This window comes from Pavona decussata, unplaced genomic scaffold (genome assembly GCF_977016875.1).
Source record: "Pavona decussata unplaced genomic scaffold, jaPavDecu1.1 SCAFFOLD_94, whole genome shotgun sequence".
In the NCBI taxonomy this organism is placed as follows: Eukaryota; Metazoa; Cnidaria; class Anthozoa; order Scleractinia; family Agariciidae; genus Pavona; species Pavona decussata.
Window position 1 is genome coordinate 369,259 of NW_028145511.1, and position 18,411 is coordinate 387,669.

The window sequence follows — 18,411 nt, forward strand, 5'->3', positions numbered from 1 at the left end:
GATTTACCCAATTTTGAAGTTCCTTCTGATAACCTTTCTACTCATAAAAACATCATGATATTAAATGCATGAATAGCACAAATGGGACTAATCTAGTGAGTGTGCTTTTTTCTTTTCTTTTATGAGGAGGGGGGAGGAGGTAGAGGAAATATCCAAACTTTTAATTTTGGATTTGTTTCCTATTTTCTAAAATATGGATATTTCCCTCTGATTTTTGGCATGTGGACTAAAACAGTTAATTTGAGAAACTCATGGCCATTTTAACACAGCAGTTTGATTGTATTTTTGATATTTATCAACTTAGAATTTAACATCGGCCCTTTATGCCCGAAGCTCCTCACTTCTGTACATCCAGTTAAGCACCTCAACAACACATCTGCTTCAGAACACCCTACAGTTCAAGATCCTAAGTTTGTCTAGATGCATACCCATGTTAAACAACATAGGTATTTCTTTACAAAAATGTTGGGTACTGTACTACTTTTTAATGGGTCCATACCATTTTTTGCCTGTTCTGTAAACGGCCGTTAAGTTTATCACAGACCAACAATTCATGTATCTCTTACTAGTAATAGACTGACCCCTCAATAGAAACACTGCCTTTTTTCTGAGTTTTTTTTAATTATTTACCACAAAATAAAATAAAGAACAAAAAATACATGTTAACATAAAAGAAAGAAAGTGGCGAGGAAGCCTACAAGGAAACCACAAGGCTTATAATGTAAGGCTCACTCGTCTATTGTTTAACTAGTTTAGATTTTCATATACACCAACAAATGCTGGGATAATTTTTTTGAGGTTGGGGGGGGGGAGCATTACTTCTGGGTGGTTAGGTCGATTTGAGACATTCGGGGGTACTGTGAAGTCGGTTGATGACCGGGAAATTGACACAAACGATAAATCTCCAGATCTCTGAGCACCAGAGGTTGGTATCTCTGGTCATTGTGTCATTTCTTTATAATTTTTAAGTGTAAAGAAAACATTCCAAAAAACAGAAAAGACAAAAGGATATGGCAGAAAACTGACATGATTTTACGATCACGTGACCTACCATCAACTGATATTCATGGCCTCTTTTGTGTTTACCCATTTCTGCACCACAAGCGAAGCACTGAAACAAAATCGGAGGATGAAATAGTAACAATTCAATCAAGATAAAAACAAAATCTCCGACAAGGGATTGATAATAAGCCTGCAGCCCTTACTTGCAGACACAAATCGAAATCAGTGCACTCTGCACATTTCACCCGAAGTGACGTGCAATCCGCTTGGCAGTAGTTGCAATGGTATTCTTCCAAACCTTTGACGAAGCGATAAATGTACAAATTAATTAATATAATGCGATTGCAAAGTGATTTCCATGCGTTGCGACGAATCAAAGAAACGAGATTACCATTTCCAGTGGCCGCCATTTTCACCATGGATAGAGGACAATGCACCAAGATGATATCCCATGCTGCCTTGCGAGCTAATAAAGCTCCTCCCGATCTCAGAGAGACAGTTACAGCAGTTATTCGGTAAGACATTTACCTATCTTTTAGGCTTCCTGATAATCTAAGCCTGCTAGTATGATTATCTTATTGTTGGGTTGGTATCGTACCATTGCATGATAGTTTTGCCACGGCGGATCTACAAACCGTTCTGCTTACTTATACTTTAATAAGTTTAAGGTCAAGTCAACACGAATAGCTTCCGTGTACAGTGCCACTACCTATTACACCTGGGATACCTGTAAGATTAAGCTTATTGTCTCAGGGCGCTTACCATTAGTCAGAACTGGCCGGCCAGACCAGTCCATTTGCAAAGAGAATTCCACTTTTAATCATAGAGTTTTACCAACATGCGAGGCAGCGAGGCGTGCGAGGCACCATGCGAGGCGTGCGAGGCATGCGAGGCAGACGTGCGAGGCATGAACAAAACATGCGAGGCATGAACAACCCCAACATAAACTGCTAACCGTTAAGCTAACCGGGGAGCTATTTAAGCTAACCTGCGTGCTGTTTAGGCTAACCGGAGTGCTCTTTAGGCTAACCGGAGTGTTTTTTAGGCTAACCTGAGTGCCTCACACGTCTGCCTCGCATGCCTCGCACGGCTTGCTGCCTCGCACTTTGTAAGGACCCCACTGTCTAGCCAGATCAGTTTATTTCTACATAGTATGCATACTGTTACGCAATTAGCAGTGTTGGGTTTTGAGCGAAAACTTCAGAAAGAACAGAATCCTATTTCATTTTCAAAATGACTGGCCCGACCGGCCAGTTGGGACTTTTGGTAAGCGCCCTTAGTTAATGGTGGGAGTTTTCGTTTGAATTAAAATTTCGGAAGATAGAACTCAAGATTTTTAAGTGTCCAGACCCCATTAAGTAGTTTGAAATCCCTGCTAGCTTAAGCAATAATTTATTGTCTGACCCCAACAAATGAAGCTAAAGGCTTAGCTTTCTTTTATTCGTTCGTCAGTTCATTCATTCCGTCCGTTCTTTTGCGTAATATTGTCCTGTCTTCATTCCGGATCAATTTTAAGCTGCAGTGGGGGAAAGGGTTGGGAAGGGATCTGTTTTCTCAGGTTTTCGAGCCCAAGTCAAGTTCGAGTCACAAGCCAAGTTCGAGTCAAGGTCCAACTTTTATTTTTCCCTTGTTTTTCTTCTTCTTCTTCTTATGTCTTCTGGTTGTTAATCTCTTTTATATAATGATGTGCTAGTGATAAACGGAAAAAAATAACTTTTGGTTTGCAACATTTTCGTATTGATCACTAGAGCCATTACCGCTGTGATTCACTGCTACTGTGGAAAGATATACGACATCCGTTAGTGTTCGTAAATTTCCTAGGAAGAGTAAGACCTGAAGTTGCATACACTTGAAGCAGATATCCCATTTCGATTGAGAAAATGGACGGTAATGAAGTATTACCTGCCTGACTCAAACGCCACCTTACTTGAAATACTAATCAACATTTTAAAAGACGAAAATGCTTACCTTACACCTTCTTCAATTCTTGAAAAAATGAAAAGCTTGTAAATTTGTAACAATCCTTTAATTTCTATCAGCTAGCGAATCCTTTTTGCATCACTTGTTTGTTTACTACTTATTTAACTTTTATTTTAGTCAATTTGTAAACACCAAATTTATTTGTATTTAGTTTAGTATAGACATACCTACCCGCCTCGACTAGTTTCAGCTATTTGCGGGAAGGTATATAACCAGCTTGTAACTGAAGGTTTTAATAAAGTGTTGTTGTTTTGTTTGTTATCTTGTTGCGTCCAGTCAGGACACCCACAATAACATAGAATAGAATCTTTTCCCTTTGCGTGCAAATTGTAGACGGCCATGGAAATTTTTAATTTTCCTAACTGGAAATTTGAAGAAAAGCCTTTCACAAAATACCCTGTGTGTGTCCACTTCCATCGTACATTGTACTTAACTCTTTCCTCCCCTCCCCGCTTCCCCACCCTTCCATCCTGCTGTAAATTTTGAAAGAGATACACCTCTGTGTGTATATACTGGAAGGAAAGGGGTGTTGCGGGACTTATCACCATTGGAGTTTTTTTTTTTTTATTATTTTGTTTGACTTTTCTTCTTTCTTTGAGTAACAAAGAATGTTGATATTAATAAAGATTAAAAAAAAATTAATGTCCTTATATGCCTTCTGGCATGGATGGGATATTGGTTAGGTTAACTGTGTCAAACTTTGTTACAATTACATTTGTTTTGCATTTTTTCACTTCATCAGACACTCCTCAAGCTTCAAAATGACTACAATGTTTGACTACCTTTCCATGCATGACAAGCATGTTTCCACGTTACGTGTGGGAAGTCCAAGCGCAGACCTGCGGCGTAAGTGTGGTGAGCTCATTCAAAAGGCAACACAGGAACTGCATAGAAAGGAAAACTACGCCAATATATTTCAGTATGGACCGTACAGTGGTACATCAGAGTTTAGGAGCGAGCTAGCAAACTTTCTCAGCGAGCAGTATGCTGGTCCTGTTGATTGTGAAGATATCTGGGTTAATGCTGGTGCATCGCAAGGCTTTCAGTGCATAGGCAGCATCCTGTTTCAGCCAGGTGATTTGGCTTTTGTGGAGGAACCCACCTACACCATTGGCCTTACAGTCATGAGGGACGACTTTGGCATGAAAGTGATTGGTGTTCCAACAGATCAAGATGGAATAATTGTGGAGGAGCTCGAGAGGCTGTTGGCTCAAAATTGTGATCAGATGCGACCACCAACTGAGAAAAAGCCTTTCTCTGCCATGCTTTATTGCATCCCTACATTTAACAATCCAACTGGTTCCGTTTTACCAGCAGAAAGGTGCAAGAAGCTCGTTAAACTACTCCGCCAATACAACATGCTTGCTTTCTGCGATGATGTTTACACGCTGTTGTCCTTCACTGGTGACAAGCCTCCTTTTACTGCACCACCAAGACTCTTTTCATTTGACGAAAAAACTGATCCTGATTACAAGGGCAATGTAATCTCTAATGGTTCATTTTCCAAATTCCTTGCTCCTGGCCTGCGTCTTGGCTGGATGGAAATTCCTGAGCATTTGCGGAAGATTTTAAGTACAACTGGCTACGTCAGAAGTGGAGGCTCCTTCAATCACTACACATCCTGTATTGTTGCCATGGCTTTGCAAATGGGTCTCGTAAAGGAGCATTTGGCCTTTGCACAAGAGGCTTACAGCAACCAACTAAACACTCTATGTAATTCCCTGGAAAAGTACATGCCTTGCCCTTTTACCTACAGAAAACCCAAGGGAGGTTTTTTTGTGTGGGTAGTTCTTCCTCCTGAAATTGACTGTGATAAACTAAATGACCTATGTTTTGAAAAGTACAATGTCGACTTCAATAAGGGTTCAGGTTATTCTTCTAAGGGACAGTTTAAAAATTGCATGCGACTCACTTTTGCATTTCATGACAGTCCTGTTATTGAACACTGCGTGAAGCAAATAGCTCTAGCAATCAAAGAAATTCTTGGTACAGATAAATTAGTTATTTAGAGTTGGTACAATATTATTGCAATAGATATTTGTTATGTGGCACCACGTTCAGTCTCAGAGGAATAAAATGCTTTGTTTTTGCACAGCAAGCCAATTCAGTGCAAGGCTTGCCATTCAAAAACAAAGCTTTTTATTCTCCTGAGACTTAACATGGCCGCCGATTGCCAAAGGTCTGTACAGCCAACTCTCGCCTTGCATACTGACCCCACTGTTTCAGACTTAAAAACACATCTCTTTTTCCAGACATGATAATTTCATTGTTTTCACTCATTACGGTAGACTGACCAAGTAGGAATTTTGATAGTGGAAGTGTGAGTAGCTGTGATAAACTAAATGACCTATGTTTTGAAAAGTACAATGTCAACTTCAACACTCCGAGAGTCGCACAAAGGGAAGCCATCAATTTAAATTTTGCGTGCCATATGCATATAAAGACGTTTTTAAGTTTTTGTTCTTCCCAAAAACTATAGCAGACTGGAACTGCCTCCCAGAGGCCATTGTTTCGTCAACCTCTTTGGAAATATTTAAACATAGGTTATTAGCTTTTCTTAAGTATTAGTATATAGTTTATATAGTTTTCGTATTTGACTTTTATATCATTATTTTATATATTGATATATCTGTATTTTATTCATTTGCTAATTTTATTTATTTTTACGGTTGGTGTGATATCTAATGATTTTACCGACCAAATATCATGTAAAACTTTATTACCGTGTCAAATCACTTAGTGCAAAGCACTCATTATTGGTGACGCAAAAACATATAAAAGGCACAAACCTAGAAAAAAAAATAGATAGTTGTAAAGTTAAAAATTTAAAAATAAAATTAGTCAGAAATAATTTAGATAAACTAATGAAATGTAAGAAAATTAATATGGATCGGTCCAGTAACGCTCTTTAACTTAGTCATTACATAGCGTACAGTTGCTTCAACCATGCAAGGCAGTCAACTCTCTTAAAACTTTTGAATGCCATTTGTTGTGAAGTGTTGTAGGGCACAGTGCATAGCCCGTCACATCTAAAATAGATGCATATGGTTATAAAAATAGTAACAAGGTAAAATAAAAGTAAAAATATCAATATCTCTATCAAAATTGTTAAACAAAAACTGTGTTGTTTAATTTGGTATAGCAGCAATCAAGTTCATTGATTTAAAAATTCAGATTACAGATGTGAAAAATTCAGTATTTCTGTAAAAACGTACACTGAAAAACAATTATATCAAATTAAGTAAGCAAATAAATACTGAGTTTGGAGGTGGCCCGAGGGATATATATGGATTAATTAATATAATGGATTAATTCAACTGAAGAGAGCTAGGGTTCCACCACATGATCAACCACTTTTTTATATTTCATGTGTAAGGTCTGTAATAGCCATGCTGTCCCTGCTTCCTACAACGCCTTTCCACAATACTTAAAAGAATGAGCTGCTATGCCTCGAGAAAAGGGCCTTGACTATACTAACTTCAGGGGAGCGCGAATTTCCTCAGTAATTGGGCATAAGACCTATGTTAGATCATTATGAGCTTTTGTGCCAGGTGTTTTTCAACACCATACAGGACGAACCATGCCACAAGCTTAGGGCAATCCTTCCACCATTCAGTGCATGATGATTCACGTTATAACCTTACGAAACAGCACTATTATAATATGCCACGACTTCGTACTCATAGAACTAAGAATACATTTACATTTGGTATGTCGAGGAAATGTAACTTGAAATTTAGCTAAACTTTATCTGGGCTGTGGTTTCTAGTTTTTAGTTTTAGCTTAATATACGCATCTTTGATGAGACATACATTTTACATTTTTCTATTTTTTCTATTATTTCTGTAATTTGGTTCAATTTTTAGTATTTGTAAATAATTACGTCATTCAGCCTTTAGGCTGCGAGGGGATTTTAAATAAAGCTATCTATCTAATATCCTCTCTCCTCTGTAAAGATCTCTTTTGTGCCTGAGCGACAACTAAGAAAACTTCAGTGGAGACTGAAGGAGTGAAAAAATGAGGAATGTTGGGAATCCTCCTCCAATTGTCCCCCACACCGCTTTTTATTTTCACCATTTGTATTTGTCTTCCCATTTCCAAGTTATTGCTCCTTTTTCCTGAACGAGCCTCTGCAACTGAGATAGTGCATAGCATACAGGTTATTTTTTTTTTCCAGAAAATATCTATACTGCACATTAATGGAAGGTTTTCTGGATTGGACCATCTGGAAATTCTAATGTTAGCTTCCTACTTTCCTTTAAAATCTTTGGCTTTTGAAGCACCCTCTCCCCCCACTTAGGAATTTCCAAATGACCTTCTGTGGAGGTTGTATGGGTATAAGCAAGGCTTGTAATGCGACATTTTATCATTTACGTAACTTGAGACGTATTACGAAATACCTGTCGAGAGATTCTTTAATTGCTTTAGTTCATGCTTTTATAACCAGCCGTCTTGACTATCGTAATGGTTTATTGTTTGGCTTACCAAATGTGCAGATCGCTAAATTACAGCGTGTACAAAATGCAGCAGCAAGACTTATTCTTGGCATTGGAAAGTTTTCTCACCTTACACCGGCGCTTTATGAGCTGCACTGGCTGCCAGTTTCTTTGCGTATTGACTATAAGATTTTACTTTTGACTTTGAAATGTATTCATGGCCTAGCGCCAACTTATCTTAGCGATCTTATTAGTATAAAATCAAATTCATTATATAATCTTAGGTCTACTGGTAAGCTCTTATTGGACCATCCCAAGGGAAAGATGCTTACAACATTGGGAGCAAGATCATTCTCAGCAGCAGCTCCGAAACTCTGGAATGAGCTACCTTTGGAGCTTCGTCAAGGAACATCACTTAATAGTTTTAAATCTCGACTTAAAACCTATGTTTTTAAGAAGTATTTTTATAGTTTGTAACTTAGTTTATTTTATTCTCACGGTAATGTATTTTCGTTTTCTTATATGATTGTAAAGCGCTATTGATCAGCACATGTAAATACGCGCTATATAAATTGGTAAATAATTAATTATTATTATTATATTTTCAGAAACCATACAGTGCCATAGGGAAAGGTAGTACTGTATTTAAATTTTGTACGTTAGTTAAATTGTCAATCAATTTAGTTAATATCGGTTCCCCCACCCCTCCCCCCAACTGTACTTTTCAACCCAGGTAGCACCAGACACTCAAATATTATCAACTCTCCGCGTCCAACGTTAACGCCTATGGCACGCCTTTTTCCCCAAGAACCATAAGGACATGGAACCTACTGCCTAGCAACGTGGTGATGGATCCCCCCGGCTGCCCTTCCTGCAGTTACATCCTTGCAGGCTCCTGGCCACCTACGCAGACAATAAGACTTGTTCCTCCGTATACACCTAACTGAATTAGTTCAAGCTATCCAGGTTTAGTACTTTAAGACTTATAGACTGTAATGCTTTTTATAGCCAAACATCAGTGGTGTAAAAGTCTGTAATTCCCAGACTCTGATAATTTCTTTAACCTTTTTTCTTGCACTCGCTATTACAGATTTTTGCTATTATGGACACCACATCGCAGTCCCGAGCGCGTGTCTGTTATAACAGGAGTTGATTTATTAATACAGTAATCTTATTTGTAACACGATCAGGCTTCGGATTACTACACAGGACTACAGATAAAAAGATATTTAGCGCGTAAAATTTTCACTTTTACTTCAAATGTAGAACACAGATTTCACACAGGAGGGCTGCCGACCTATTACAAAAGGATTTGACAATTATGAATGTTAGCCTCGAGCGCTCAAAGCGTCAGCCGGCTCGAATCTCTTTACGGTGGTCTGTTACCTTACCCAATCTGTTGATAAATGCAAATGTTTCAGCAGATCAATTTGACGGCCTTCAGTTCCCATACCCACAAGCGGACTCTTAAGGATTTTGGCGTGGTTTTGTCGAGCCTGATTTATCCACCAATCAAATGAATTCGAGTTTAAAATTATTGCATAGAGAAAGCTTTTGCGGAGCTATAGACCATGCCAGTCTCGTCACGCCCAGGGGAATTCAATTATAACACGGTTCTGTATAGCATTCGTTTATTCAGTGCAAACAACTGGCGAGGTATTCTAAGGTTTGGCCGGTTCTTCATCAACTTCACCTTAGTCAGAAGAGCCGTCAGAGCGCTCAAGTTCTTTTCTGTCCATCCAAATGAATGCCTTCTCCCTTATTCGTTCCCAGATCTGTTGTCTTGGAAGCTGGAATAGAGCAACACTACGGAGCTTTCCTACCAAGTTGTTTCGCATCAATAATTCTACCTTGAAACACAGGTATGCTTCCGAAAAGGCTACCGAACTGTATAACTTCTCTTTGTTAGCTGGGGCGGTTAATGAAAATGTAAATTCAAATATTAATGATAGGCTATGATGCATGTTCGTAAATACGTGTGTGAGCGAAATTTTGAGGTACAAATTAAGAAAGTTCTTGTGCATCTAAAAAACTTCGATAAAATTTACGTTTGAGAGCTCGTTGTTTCATACGACAATTATAGACAGGCAATTTAAAATATTTTCTTATTGACTGTAATTTTATTGCTAATGTTTGAAATTGTTTGCTTGGATTGTTACAAATTTCATAATTACATTAACAGCTTCAGAAAGTATATTGAATATATTATTGACTCCTATGATCGCCGGAGAAGGAAAAACCGCAATTTCTTTGCGGATGTAGAATTTTCAGGACATGTTACACGACGAAAGTAAAAGTTAGTGTATGGTGATGTGACAGAAACGACATTAATTGGAGAAAACCTTTCAAAAAGAAGAAGATCGACCGGCAGGTTTCTTTCACAGGTGACAGGTCACTGCGATAGTTGTATACAAACAAGCTAAACAGGGTCTCCTGGCCCTAAACTCCATCTTAAAAAGCTAACTCAGACCTAGGGCTCTTGGTATATACCAGCCAACAGTGATCTGCACTTGTGACCTGTGGAATGTGACCTGTGAAAATGACCTGTCGAAGATCGCCGCTTCAAAGTTCAATTCAGTTTTACTCGTTTTGAAGCCAATAACTTTCAACGAACCTTGAAATTGAAATACTGCTTTTGTCTTATCACAAAAAAGGTTATGTTTAATTTCCCTTTAATAGAGAGGGAAGGTTTCCCTGTGAACCGAGTCCTTTACATGTGTTAATCTAATTCTCTGTTGTTTTCTTGGCCCATTTCACAATCACCCAATGCCAATGGGAAACAACTCACTTTTGTGATTGGTGAGCTAAAAAGGATTGGAATAAAAAGTAACAAATCAACAAGTTTATTTACTTTTCATGTCAGGGGCATTGGAAGTATGAACATTTATGATACAACTCTGGAAAATGGACCGCAGAAAATGTATAGCTTGAGTGTGGGAGCCCCAAGTACTAATCTACGTCAGAAGTGTGCTGAGCTTGTTCAGAAAGCTACCCTTTCACTTCACAAATCAGAGCATTGTCCAAATGCATTCCAGTATGGAGCAGATCAAGGCTCAGCTGCATTCCGCACAGAGATGGCTAAGTTCCTGACTGAGCATTATGGTGATACTGTCAATTATGAAGACCTGTGGGTAAATGCCGCTGCCACGCAGGGGCTTAATTTTATAGGTCACACTCTTTTCCATCCTGGGGATGTAGTGTTTGTAGAGGAGCCCACATACCATACTGGTCTTAACGCCTTGAGGGATGACCTTGGAATGAAGTTGGTTGGAGTACCGACCGATAATGATGGAATGTTGGTTGACGAGCTTGAAAAGCTCATGACGAAACATTCCAGTGACCTGAGGCCAGCAACGGATAAGAAGCCTTACTCTGCAATGCTGTATTGTGTTCCTACTTTCAACAATCCAACTGGATCTTACCTTCCAGCAGAGAGATGTAAAAAGCTGATAAAATTGCTACGAGAACACAATGTGCTGGCGCTTTGCGATGATGTGTACAATTTGCTGTCATACACTGATGGTGCACCACCCCCACAAAGGGTTTTTGCATTTGACAACAAATTGGATGCTGATTACAAAGGAAATGTGATCTCAAATGGGTCCTTTTCTAAATTTCTTGGGCCTGGCTTGCGTCTTGGATGGATGGAAGTCCCTGAAAGAGCAAGGCAGGTGATGGTTACAAGTGCTTATGCCCGAAGTGGAGGCTGTTTTAACCACTACATGTCATGCGTTATCTCGGTTGCATTACAAGAGGGCTTAGTGAAAGAGCACTTGTTATTGGCTCGGAAGGTTTATCGTTCCCAGTGTGATGCATTATGTGAAGCCCTTGATAAGTACATGCCTGGTCAGTTTTCATATCAGAAGCCTAAAGGTGGATATTTTGTTTGGGTGACCTTTCCACCGGAAGTTGATTGTGACAAATTGTTTGCCACGTGCAAGAAAAAATTTTTGGTTGAGTTAAACTATGGTTCACTCTTTAGTGCTACTCCTGGAAAGTTTAAAAGTTGTATGCGATTAAGTTTTGCATTCAACGAGCCCAACATTCTTGAGCACTGCGTGAAACAAATTGCACTAGCATTGAAAGAATCTTTTGATTCTTAATTATCTCTACCGCTTTCAGCATAGAACGTTCCTGCATCCGATTATGCTAGCTAAACGGCCTCAATCATTTTTTATAACGAAAAGATTAATTGGAATTTTTTTTGAGATCAAATGAGAAAATCTGGTTAGTATTTTCCGTCTCAGAAAAAAAAAATCAGTATTTCCAACGGGTAGTGTAAATTGGTCGGTTAGTGTAAATTGACTTGTATGTTACCATGGCAACCAATTCTTGAAAGGCCTATTTTTTCAGAAAATGAAAAATCCCTTCTTAAACTGAAGAAAACTCATTTTTACTGTAAATTTTATGGTCTTAGCTCATATTTGTGTTCCCTTATTGGTTATCTTTACTTCTCATTAAATTTTGACATTTTCCTGAAGTTTTGGGCAAATCCAAGATGGCCGCCATTTGCCAGCCATGACGTAACTATCACATCATTTGATGTCATCACTTCCCGTTGTGAACCTCAAAGGAAACATGTTTGGACGACCTTGCTTCCTCCAAGCCTCATTATCATAGCCTTTATACTTGCGAAGGATTCACCCCACCCACCCACCCCCCCCCCCCCCCCTCCTCTGCCGCCCGCCTCAAAACGCACAAGACAGAAAAAAAAAACGCGGGTTACATAGGCAAAGTGCTTGATAATAATCCAGATAGAATTGGAATTTGGAAATGTTGGACTTTGAGGAGAGGGGAAAACTGGAGAAACCGGGAAAAGCATCTCGGATCACGGACGAGAACCAACAACAAACTCAACCCTGACATATCACCCCGGTCCCGGGAATCACGGACGAGAACCAACAACAAACTCAACCCTGACATATCACCCCGGTCCCGGGAATCACGGACGAGAACCAACAACAAACTCAACCCTGACATATCACCCCGGTCCCGGGAATCACGGACGAGAACCAACAACAAACTCAACCCTGACATATCACCCCGGTTCCGGGAATCACGGACGAGAACCAACAACAAACTCAACCCTGACATATCACCCCGGTCCCGGGAATCACGGACGAGAACCAACAACAAACTCAACCCTGACATATCACCCCGGTTCCGGGAATCACGGACGAGAACCAACAACAAACTCAACCCTGACATATCACCCCGGTTCCGGGAATCAAACCCAAGCCATGGCCACATGGCTGACTCACTTAGTATGAATATTCCCCGCTGCCTTTGTTTCATATTAGTCAGGGAGGCGAGTAGTCTCATCACTGCGCCGTGCCTGCTCCCCTTATGAAATCAATCAGTATTGTAAATGAAAATGAAAGAAGCTGGAGATTTGGGCCACTAACCCAGATGAATTAATGGCACAAGTCAGATGGACTGACAGATGTCAAAGTGCGTAAAATAGCGTTGTCGGTGTCTGAAAATGCAAGTGTTACGCGGGATTTCGCAAGTTTGCATGCATACATACAAGGTATTATCTCAAAAAAGGGAATATGTCCCCAGACCACCCCTGATGACCCGGTATCGCCGCAACTGGTGCGTAGGTGATATCATTGTCAACTTTCAAATTATGCCGACCATCTATCTAAAGTAACCTTTTGTTTTTCTTTCGGGTTATTCAATGGACTCAGTTGTTTAGTATTCATCTAGCTAGCCGAACGTGAACCATGGAACTACTTCATGTTGGTAAAATCGCAATGCTTTACTTGTGAGCTCGGACGCATGAGGAATCTATATATTTATGTACAGCTACAAAATATTATTTCGTGTAGCTACAAACATTAAACAAAATTTGTAAAAAAGAGCTGGAGGATTGAAGGAATAAAAAGCAAAGATTTTGTTTGCTATAAAGTCGGGTCTAGAAGTTCTACGAGAAAATAGAAGACTTTGCTGACTCAAGCTTTTGAGGATGGAATTTAGTTAATTAAATGTTTTAAAAGCGATCCAGAAAATTTCATTAGAGAATTTTCAGTATGAGGCAATTCACACTCAAAAACGTTTAACTTAAACTTTGTGTCCGGACAAGAGCCCTATGCTGGCTCACATGACGCTGATAGGAGTAGCTTTGGTACAGAAAGAAAATAAATCACGCGGCGTCTTCACAAGAGCATGTCGGCTTTTGTACCCTGCACCTGTTTCAAAACTTGCAGCGATAAAAAAAATGCAATGCTATTTGAAATATGATGTCCATGAATTCAGCCTCCCCATCAGCAGCCTTTTTGTGTCCCAGTAACTAAAGAATCGGGCGTTTCAGTGGTATTGACACGACTCTCTTTGCCTTGTCCCGATATCGATCGTGAAATCTTCGCCCAGATCTCCGAGGTGGATATGGAGAGACACTACCCCCACCCAACCCCCACCCTCCGTGCTCGCGCACTCTATTCGTTCCCAGATCTCTTGTGCAAAACCAACGTGGACTTGCCTCTATCGATCGCACCAGTATCGATCCAAAGTACATACCGCGACACCTTGGACAGAAGGTAAGCTTTTTTCTTTATCACCAAGGCGCGTATTTCGACAAACCTGGTAGTATGTATATAAGCTTCTCGGTCAGTTATTGTTGAAGCATAACTAAAGCCGGACTCTAGCAGCACTGCTGCAAACCAGATCAAACTAGGTCCTACAGCTCGCGCTCGCAGTCATGAAGATTTCGTACAGCAAAGATAAATCAAACTATGTCATATAAACTTTAAGGTAAAGTTATACTATTAACCTAAGTGGCCCACATGACTGGAGCTTTACAAACCCAAGTTTCCTTTGCAGTTTCTGTTGCATGAACCAACAAGAACTCCGTTTCGGTTTTGAAAGCGCCCGTCGTACCCCTCCCACAATTGCCTGATTGATGGGGGTGGAGGGTGAACAGTAAATTTCGAAGGGGCTTATTTTCGGAATTTGGCAGTATGTTGAATATGAACTCCAATGCATGGGCTATTTTACCTGGCATTCAGTAGCATCATTTGCTTTTCTCAGTTGCACATGTATTACCCTGCAGCAGGGGTTTCTCCACTGGACGCCACATATTTTGTCTCCCTTTTGTAGCCTAGCGTCCGGTGGAGAAACCACTGCTTGCAGGGTACCCATGCATTGACAATATACACATTTTCAGAGGGATTTTCTATTTAAAATTTAGCATTTATGGTGGATAGAAAAGCCATGACATGGGTTGCTTTACCAGGTATTCAGTAGAATTATTTGCTTAAAGGGGCAGTATCATGGGAGATCGATGGGAGATATCATGATTTTCGGCCAAAATTCACTAACTTTAAACTTTGAACACTATGTTACTTAATTTCTCAATCGCTAATTTAAAGAAACATGACTAGTGATAATTTATAAGACTAAAGGTTGAATTAAAATATAGTACAACCGGCGATTTTTAGTGCGTTGCAACAGCAAAATTTGAAAACGTCGTTTTCAAATTTGAACCCCTCTCTATCTTGGTCATCTGCTGGCGAAAATTTCCATGGATAGTTTCTTTGCATTCTGATAGCCTTTTAATGGAATTTTGCCATTATATCTTGGCTGCTATCACCTGAATAGCGTCTTTCCAATTTTCAATGTGTTACTAAAAATAGCGTGATACTGTCCCTTTAAGTCAGTTCCACATGTGTGGTATGTCAAAGATGTCAATGAATACCATAATGGTTGCATCCGGTTGTCTAAGTGCAATAAATATGTCTTAGGAACCACTACATGCTTAGGGACTAGTCACAAAAAGATGGCGTGACTTTGTTTTGCTGACTTTTTGTTACGTTACTGCTTGACATCATACTGCAAGTCCATCAAGTTGTTTTGTACTGAGCGAAACCAAGAAATCTGAGGAGGTAACAGACACAAAAATAAGGGAAAAAATGAAGAAGAAAAAGAAGGATATTGCTAGCAGCGTCATATATGTGCCAAATAATTTAAAACAATTTAGCGCGTTGGATATGAGATGGTAGATAGCCAACAAGTGTAAGTGGAATAATTGTTTTATTAAATACAACCAAGAAATATTGCTAGATCTTGCTGATTTTTCTTTGCAAGAACAACCAGAAGACAATTTAATGGTCGCTATTTCTCGGGCTTGATAAAATGGCTGATACACCTTGGCCTGATCTAAGCCAGTTATTTTTTATCGGTATCTGATTGTGTTTAATGATGATGTAGTTTTTTAACCTAATGAAGAGTAATTATAGTGTTTTAATTAAATCCCTGGAATTGAATTATGCAATGATCCAGTTTGTAATAATAATAGCTATTTTATTGATTTGTTTTTGATGACAGGATTTGGAAAAATGAACATTTATACAACTCAGTTTGATCATCTGGAAAATGGACCGCAGAAAATTCATGGCTTGAGTGTGGGAGCCCCAAGTACTAATCTACGTCAGAAGTGTGCTGAGCTTGTTCAGAAAGCTACCCTTTCACTTCACAAATCAGAGCATTGTCCAAATGCATTCCAGTATGGAGCAAATCAAGGCTCAGCTGCATTCCGCACAGAGATGGCTAAGTTCCTGACTGAGCATTATGCTGACCCTGTCAATTATGAAGACCTGTGGGTAAATGCCGGTGCCTCGCAAGGGCTTGATTTCTTAGCTCACAGCCTTTTTCAACCCGGGGATGTAGTTTTCGTAGAGGAGCCGTCATACTTTATCGGTCTCAAGGCCTTGAGAGATGACCTTGGAATGAAGGTGGTCGGAGTACCATCGGATAATGATGGAATGATGGTCGATGAGCTTGAAAAGCTGATGATGAAACATTCCAGTGAACTGAAGCCAGGAACGAATAAGAAGCCTTACTCTGCAATGCTGTATTGTGTTCCTACTTTCAACAATCCAACTGGATCTTATCTTCCAGCAGAGAGATGTAAAAAGCTGATAAAGTTGCTCCGGGAACACAATGTGCTGGCGCTTTGCGATGATGTGTACAATTTGCTGTCATTCACTGATGGTGCACCACCCCCACAAAGGGTTTTTGCATTTGACAACAAATTGGATGCTGACTACAAAGGAAACGTGATCTCTAATGGGTCTTTTTCCAAACTTCTTGGGCCTGGCTTGCGTCTTGGATGGATGGAAGTCCCTGAAAGAGCAAGGCAGGTGATGGTTACAAGTGCTTATGCCCGAAGTGGAGGCTGTTTTAACCACTACATGTCATGCGTTATCTCTGTTGCATTACGAGAGGGCTTATTGAGAGAGCACTTGTTGATGGCTCAGAAAGTTTATCGTTCCCAGTGTGACGCATTATGTGATGCCCTTGATAAGCACATGCCTGGTCAGTTTTCATATCAGAAGCCTAAAGGTGGATATTTTGTTTGGGTGACCTTTCCACCGGAAGTTGATTGTGACAAATTGTTTGACACATGTAAGAAAAAATATTTGGTTGAGTTTAACTATGGTTCACTCTTTTGTGCTACTCCTGGAAAGTTTAAAAGTTGTATGCGATTGAGTTTTGCATTCAACGAGCCCAACATTCTTGAGCACTGTGTGGAACAAATTGGACTAGCATTGAAAGAATCTTTTGATTCTTAATTATCTCTACGGCTTTCAGCATAGAACGTTCCTGCATCTGATTATGCTAGCTAAACGGCCTCAGTCATTTTAAAAACGAAAAGATTAATTGGAATTTTTTAAGAGATCAAATGAGCAGATCTGGTAAGTATTTTCCGTCTCAGAAAAAAAAAATCAGTATTTCCAGCGGGTAGTGTAAATTGGTCGGTTAGTATAAATTGACTTGTTTGTTACCATGGCAACCAATTCTTGAAAGGTCTTTTTTTTTTCTCAGAAAATGAAAAATCCCTTCTTAAACTGAAGAAAACTCATTTTTACTGTAAATTTTATGGATTTAGCTCATATTTGTGTTCCCTTATTGGTCATCTTTACTTCTCGTTAAATTTTGACGTTTTCCTGAAGTTTTGGGGAAATTCAAGATGGCCGCCATTTGCCAACCATGACGTAACTATCACATCATTTGACGTCATCACTTCCCGTTGTGAACCTCAAAGGAAACATGTTTGGACGAACTTTCTTCCTCCAAGCCTCATTGTCATAGCCATTATACTTGCAAAGGATTCACCAACCCCACCCCCCCCCTCCCCGCCCCCCTTCCTCTCCCGCCCGCCTCACAGGACAGAAAAAAACGCGGATTAGATAGGCAAAGTGCTTGATAGTAATCCAGATAGAATTGGAATTTGGAAATGTTGGACTTTGAGGAGAGGGGAAAACTGGAGAAACCGGGAAAAGCATCTCGGAGCACGGACGAGAACCAACAACAAACTCAACCCTGACATATCACCCCGGTCCCGGGAATCACGGACGAGAACCAACAACAAACTCAACCCTGACATATCACCCCGGTTCCGGGAATCAAACTAGGGCTGTCCCGAAGTTGCTCGGCAACTTTTGAGCAACTTTTCGGATTTGGAGCAACTTTTAGTCCTTCGAGCAACTTTTCGGATTTCGAGCATTTTTTTCCTTTTTGAATAACTTTCTCGCCCTTTTAAGGCAATTTGTAACTAAAATTTGTCTAAAAACCACCCATTAAAGTTCTAATTTAAACTTTTATGTATGATTCGGCCATTTCTGCGTAAAACACAGTGAAAATACCGGTCCCCTGGGCTGCCTGTGGTAGCAGACGAAAGTGGTCAGCGGTTGAGAGAGACTCAGTCTTACAATATTGATGAGTCAGTGTAATATAATTATGTATTGATATCTATGTAAAGCGAAATTTATTAATTAAATCGTTATTTGAGTTGTAAATCAATCTCTTACACCCAAAAATAGAAAGCAACTTTTGAGAAACTTTTGGATTTTGGGGCAACTTTTGAGCAACTTTTAGAATTTTGGAGCAACTTTTGAGCAACTTTTTTGGCAAATTGGAGCAACTTTTTGAGAAGTTGAGAGAGACTCAGTCTTACAATATTGATGAGTCAGTGTAATATAATTATGTATTG

The 18,411-nt window shown here is 39.7% G+C and overlaps 4 protein-coding genes across 5 annotated transcripts in view; 3 read left to right on the forward strand and 1 right to left on the reverse strand.

The window, feature by feature from the left end:
* The window catches only part of LOC146473206 (transcriptional adapter 2-beta-like), a 22,696-nt gene extending 21,238 nt beyond the window's left edge, over positions 1 to 1,458 (reverse strand). The window contains exons 1-3 of the mRNA XM_085118446.1: positions 1,394 to 1,458; positions 1,206 to 1,300; positions 1,052 to 1,111 (exon numbers count right to left, since the gene is read on the reverse strand). Of these exons, the coding sequence (XP_084974572.1) occupies positions 1,052 to 1,111; positions 1,206 to 1,300; positions 1,394 to 1,421 (183 nt within the window). The 5' untranslated portion in view covers positions 1,422 to 1,458. The remainder of the gene's footprint in view (positions 1 to 1,051; positions 1,112 to 1,205; positions 1,301 to 1,393) is intronic.
* On the forward strand, positions 1,387 to 6,917 carry LOC146473208 (uncharacterized). 2 transcript variants are annotated; one of them, XM_085118444.1, is made up of 2 exons: positions 1,387 to 1,517; positions 3,725 to 6,917. In XM_085118444.1, the coding sequence occupies exons 1-2, from the start codon at positions 1,420 to 1,422 to the stop codon at positions 4,989 to 4,991; spliced, it is 1,365 nt and encodes a 454-aa protein (XP_084974570.1). In that variant the 5' UTR covers positions 1,387 to 1,419; the 3' UTR covers positions 4,992 to 6,917. The 2 variants fall into 2 exon arrangements, with proteins under 2 accessions (XP_084974570.1, XP_084974571.1); XM_085118445.1 differs by lacking the exon at positions 1,387 to 1,517 and adding an exon at positions 2,299 to 2,609.
* Positions 6,918 to 9,066: 2,149 nt separating this feature from the next.
* LOC146473209 (uncharacterized) lies at positions 9,067 to 11,574 on the forward strand. Its single transcript, XM_085118653.1, has 2 exons — positions 9,067 to 9,280; positions 10,282 to 11,574. Exons 1-2 carry the CDS (start codon positions 9,162 to 9,164, stop codon positions 11,519 to 11,521), a joined length of 1,359 nt encoding a protein of 452 aa, XP_084974779.1. The 5' UTR covers positions 9,067 to 9,161; the 3' UTR covers positions 11,522 to 11,574.
* On the forward strand, positions 9,145 to 17,047 carry LOC146473210 (uncharacterized). Its single transcript, XM_085118654.1, has 2 exons — positions 9,145 to 9,280; positions 15,744 to 17,047. Exon 2 carries the CDS (start codon positions 15,755 to 15,757, stop codon positions 16,988 to 16,990), a length of 1,236 nt encoding a protein of 411 aa, XP_084974780.1. The 5' UTR covers positions 9,145 to 9,280; positions 15,744 to 15,754; the 3' UTR covers positions 16,991 to 17,047.
* Positions 17,048 to 18,411: the final 1,364 nt, after the last annotated feature.

Coding starts and splice junctions, on each gene's coding strand:
- LOC146473210 (XM_085118654.1), top strand. CDS start 15,755: ATGAACATTTATACAACTCAGTTTGATCATCTGGAAAATGGACCGCAG.
- LOC146473209 (XM_085118653.1), top strand. CDS start 9,162: ATGAATGCCTTCTCCCTTATTCGTTCCCAGATCTGTTGTCTTGGAAGC. Junction 9,281..10,281: donor AATTCTACCTTGAAACACAG/GTATGCTTCCGA, acceptor TTTTCATGTCAG/GGGCATTGGAAGTATGAACA.
- LOC146473208 (XM_085118444.1), top strand. CDS start 1,420: ATGGATAGAGGACAATGCACCAAGATGATATCCCATGCTGCCTTGCGA. Junction 1,518..3,724: donor ACAGTTACAGCAGTTATTCG/GTAAGACATTTA, acceptor TCACTTCATCAG/ACACTCCTCAAGCTTCAAAA.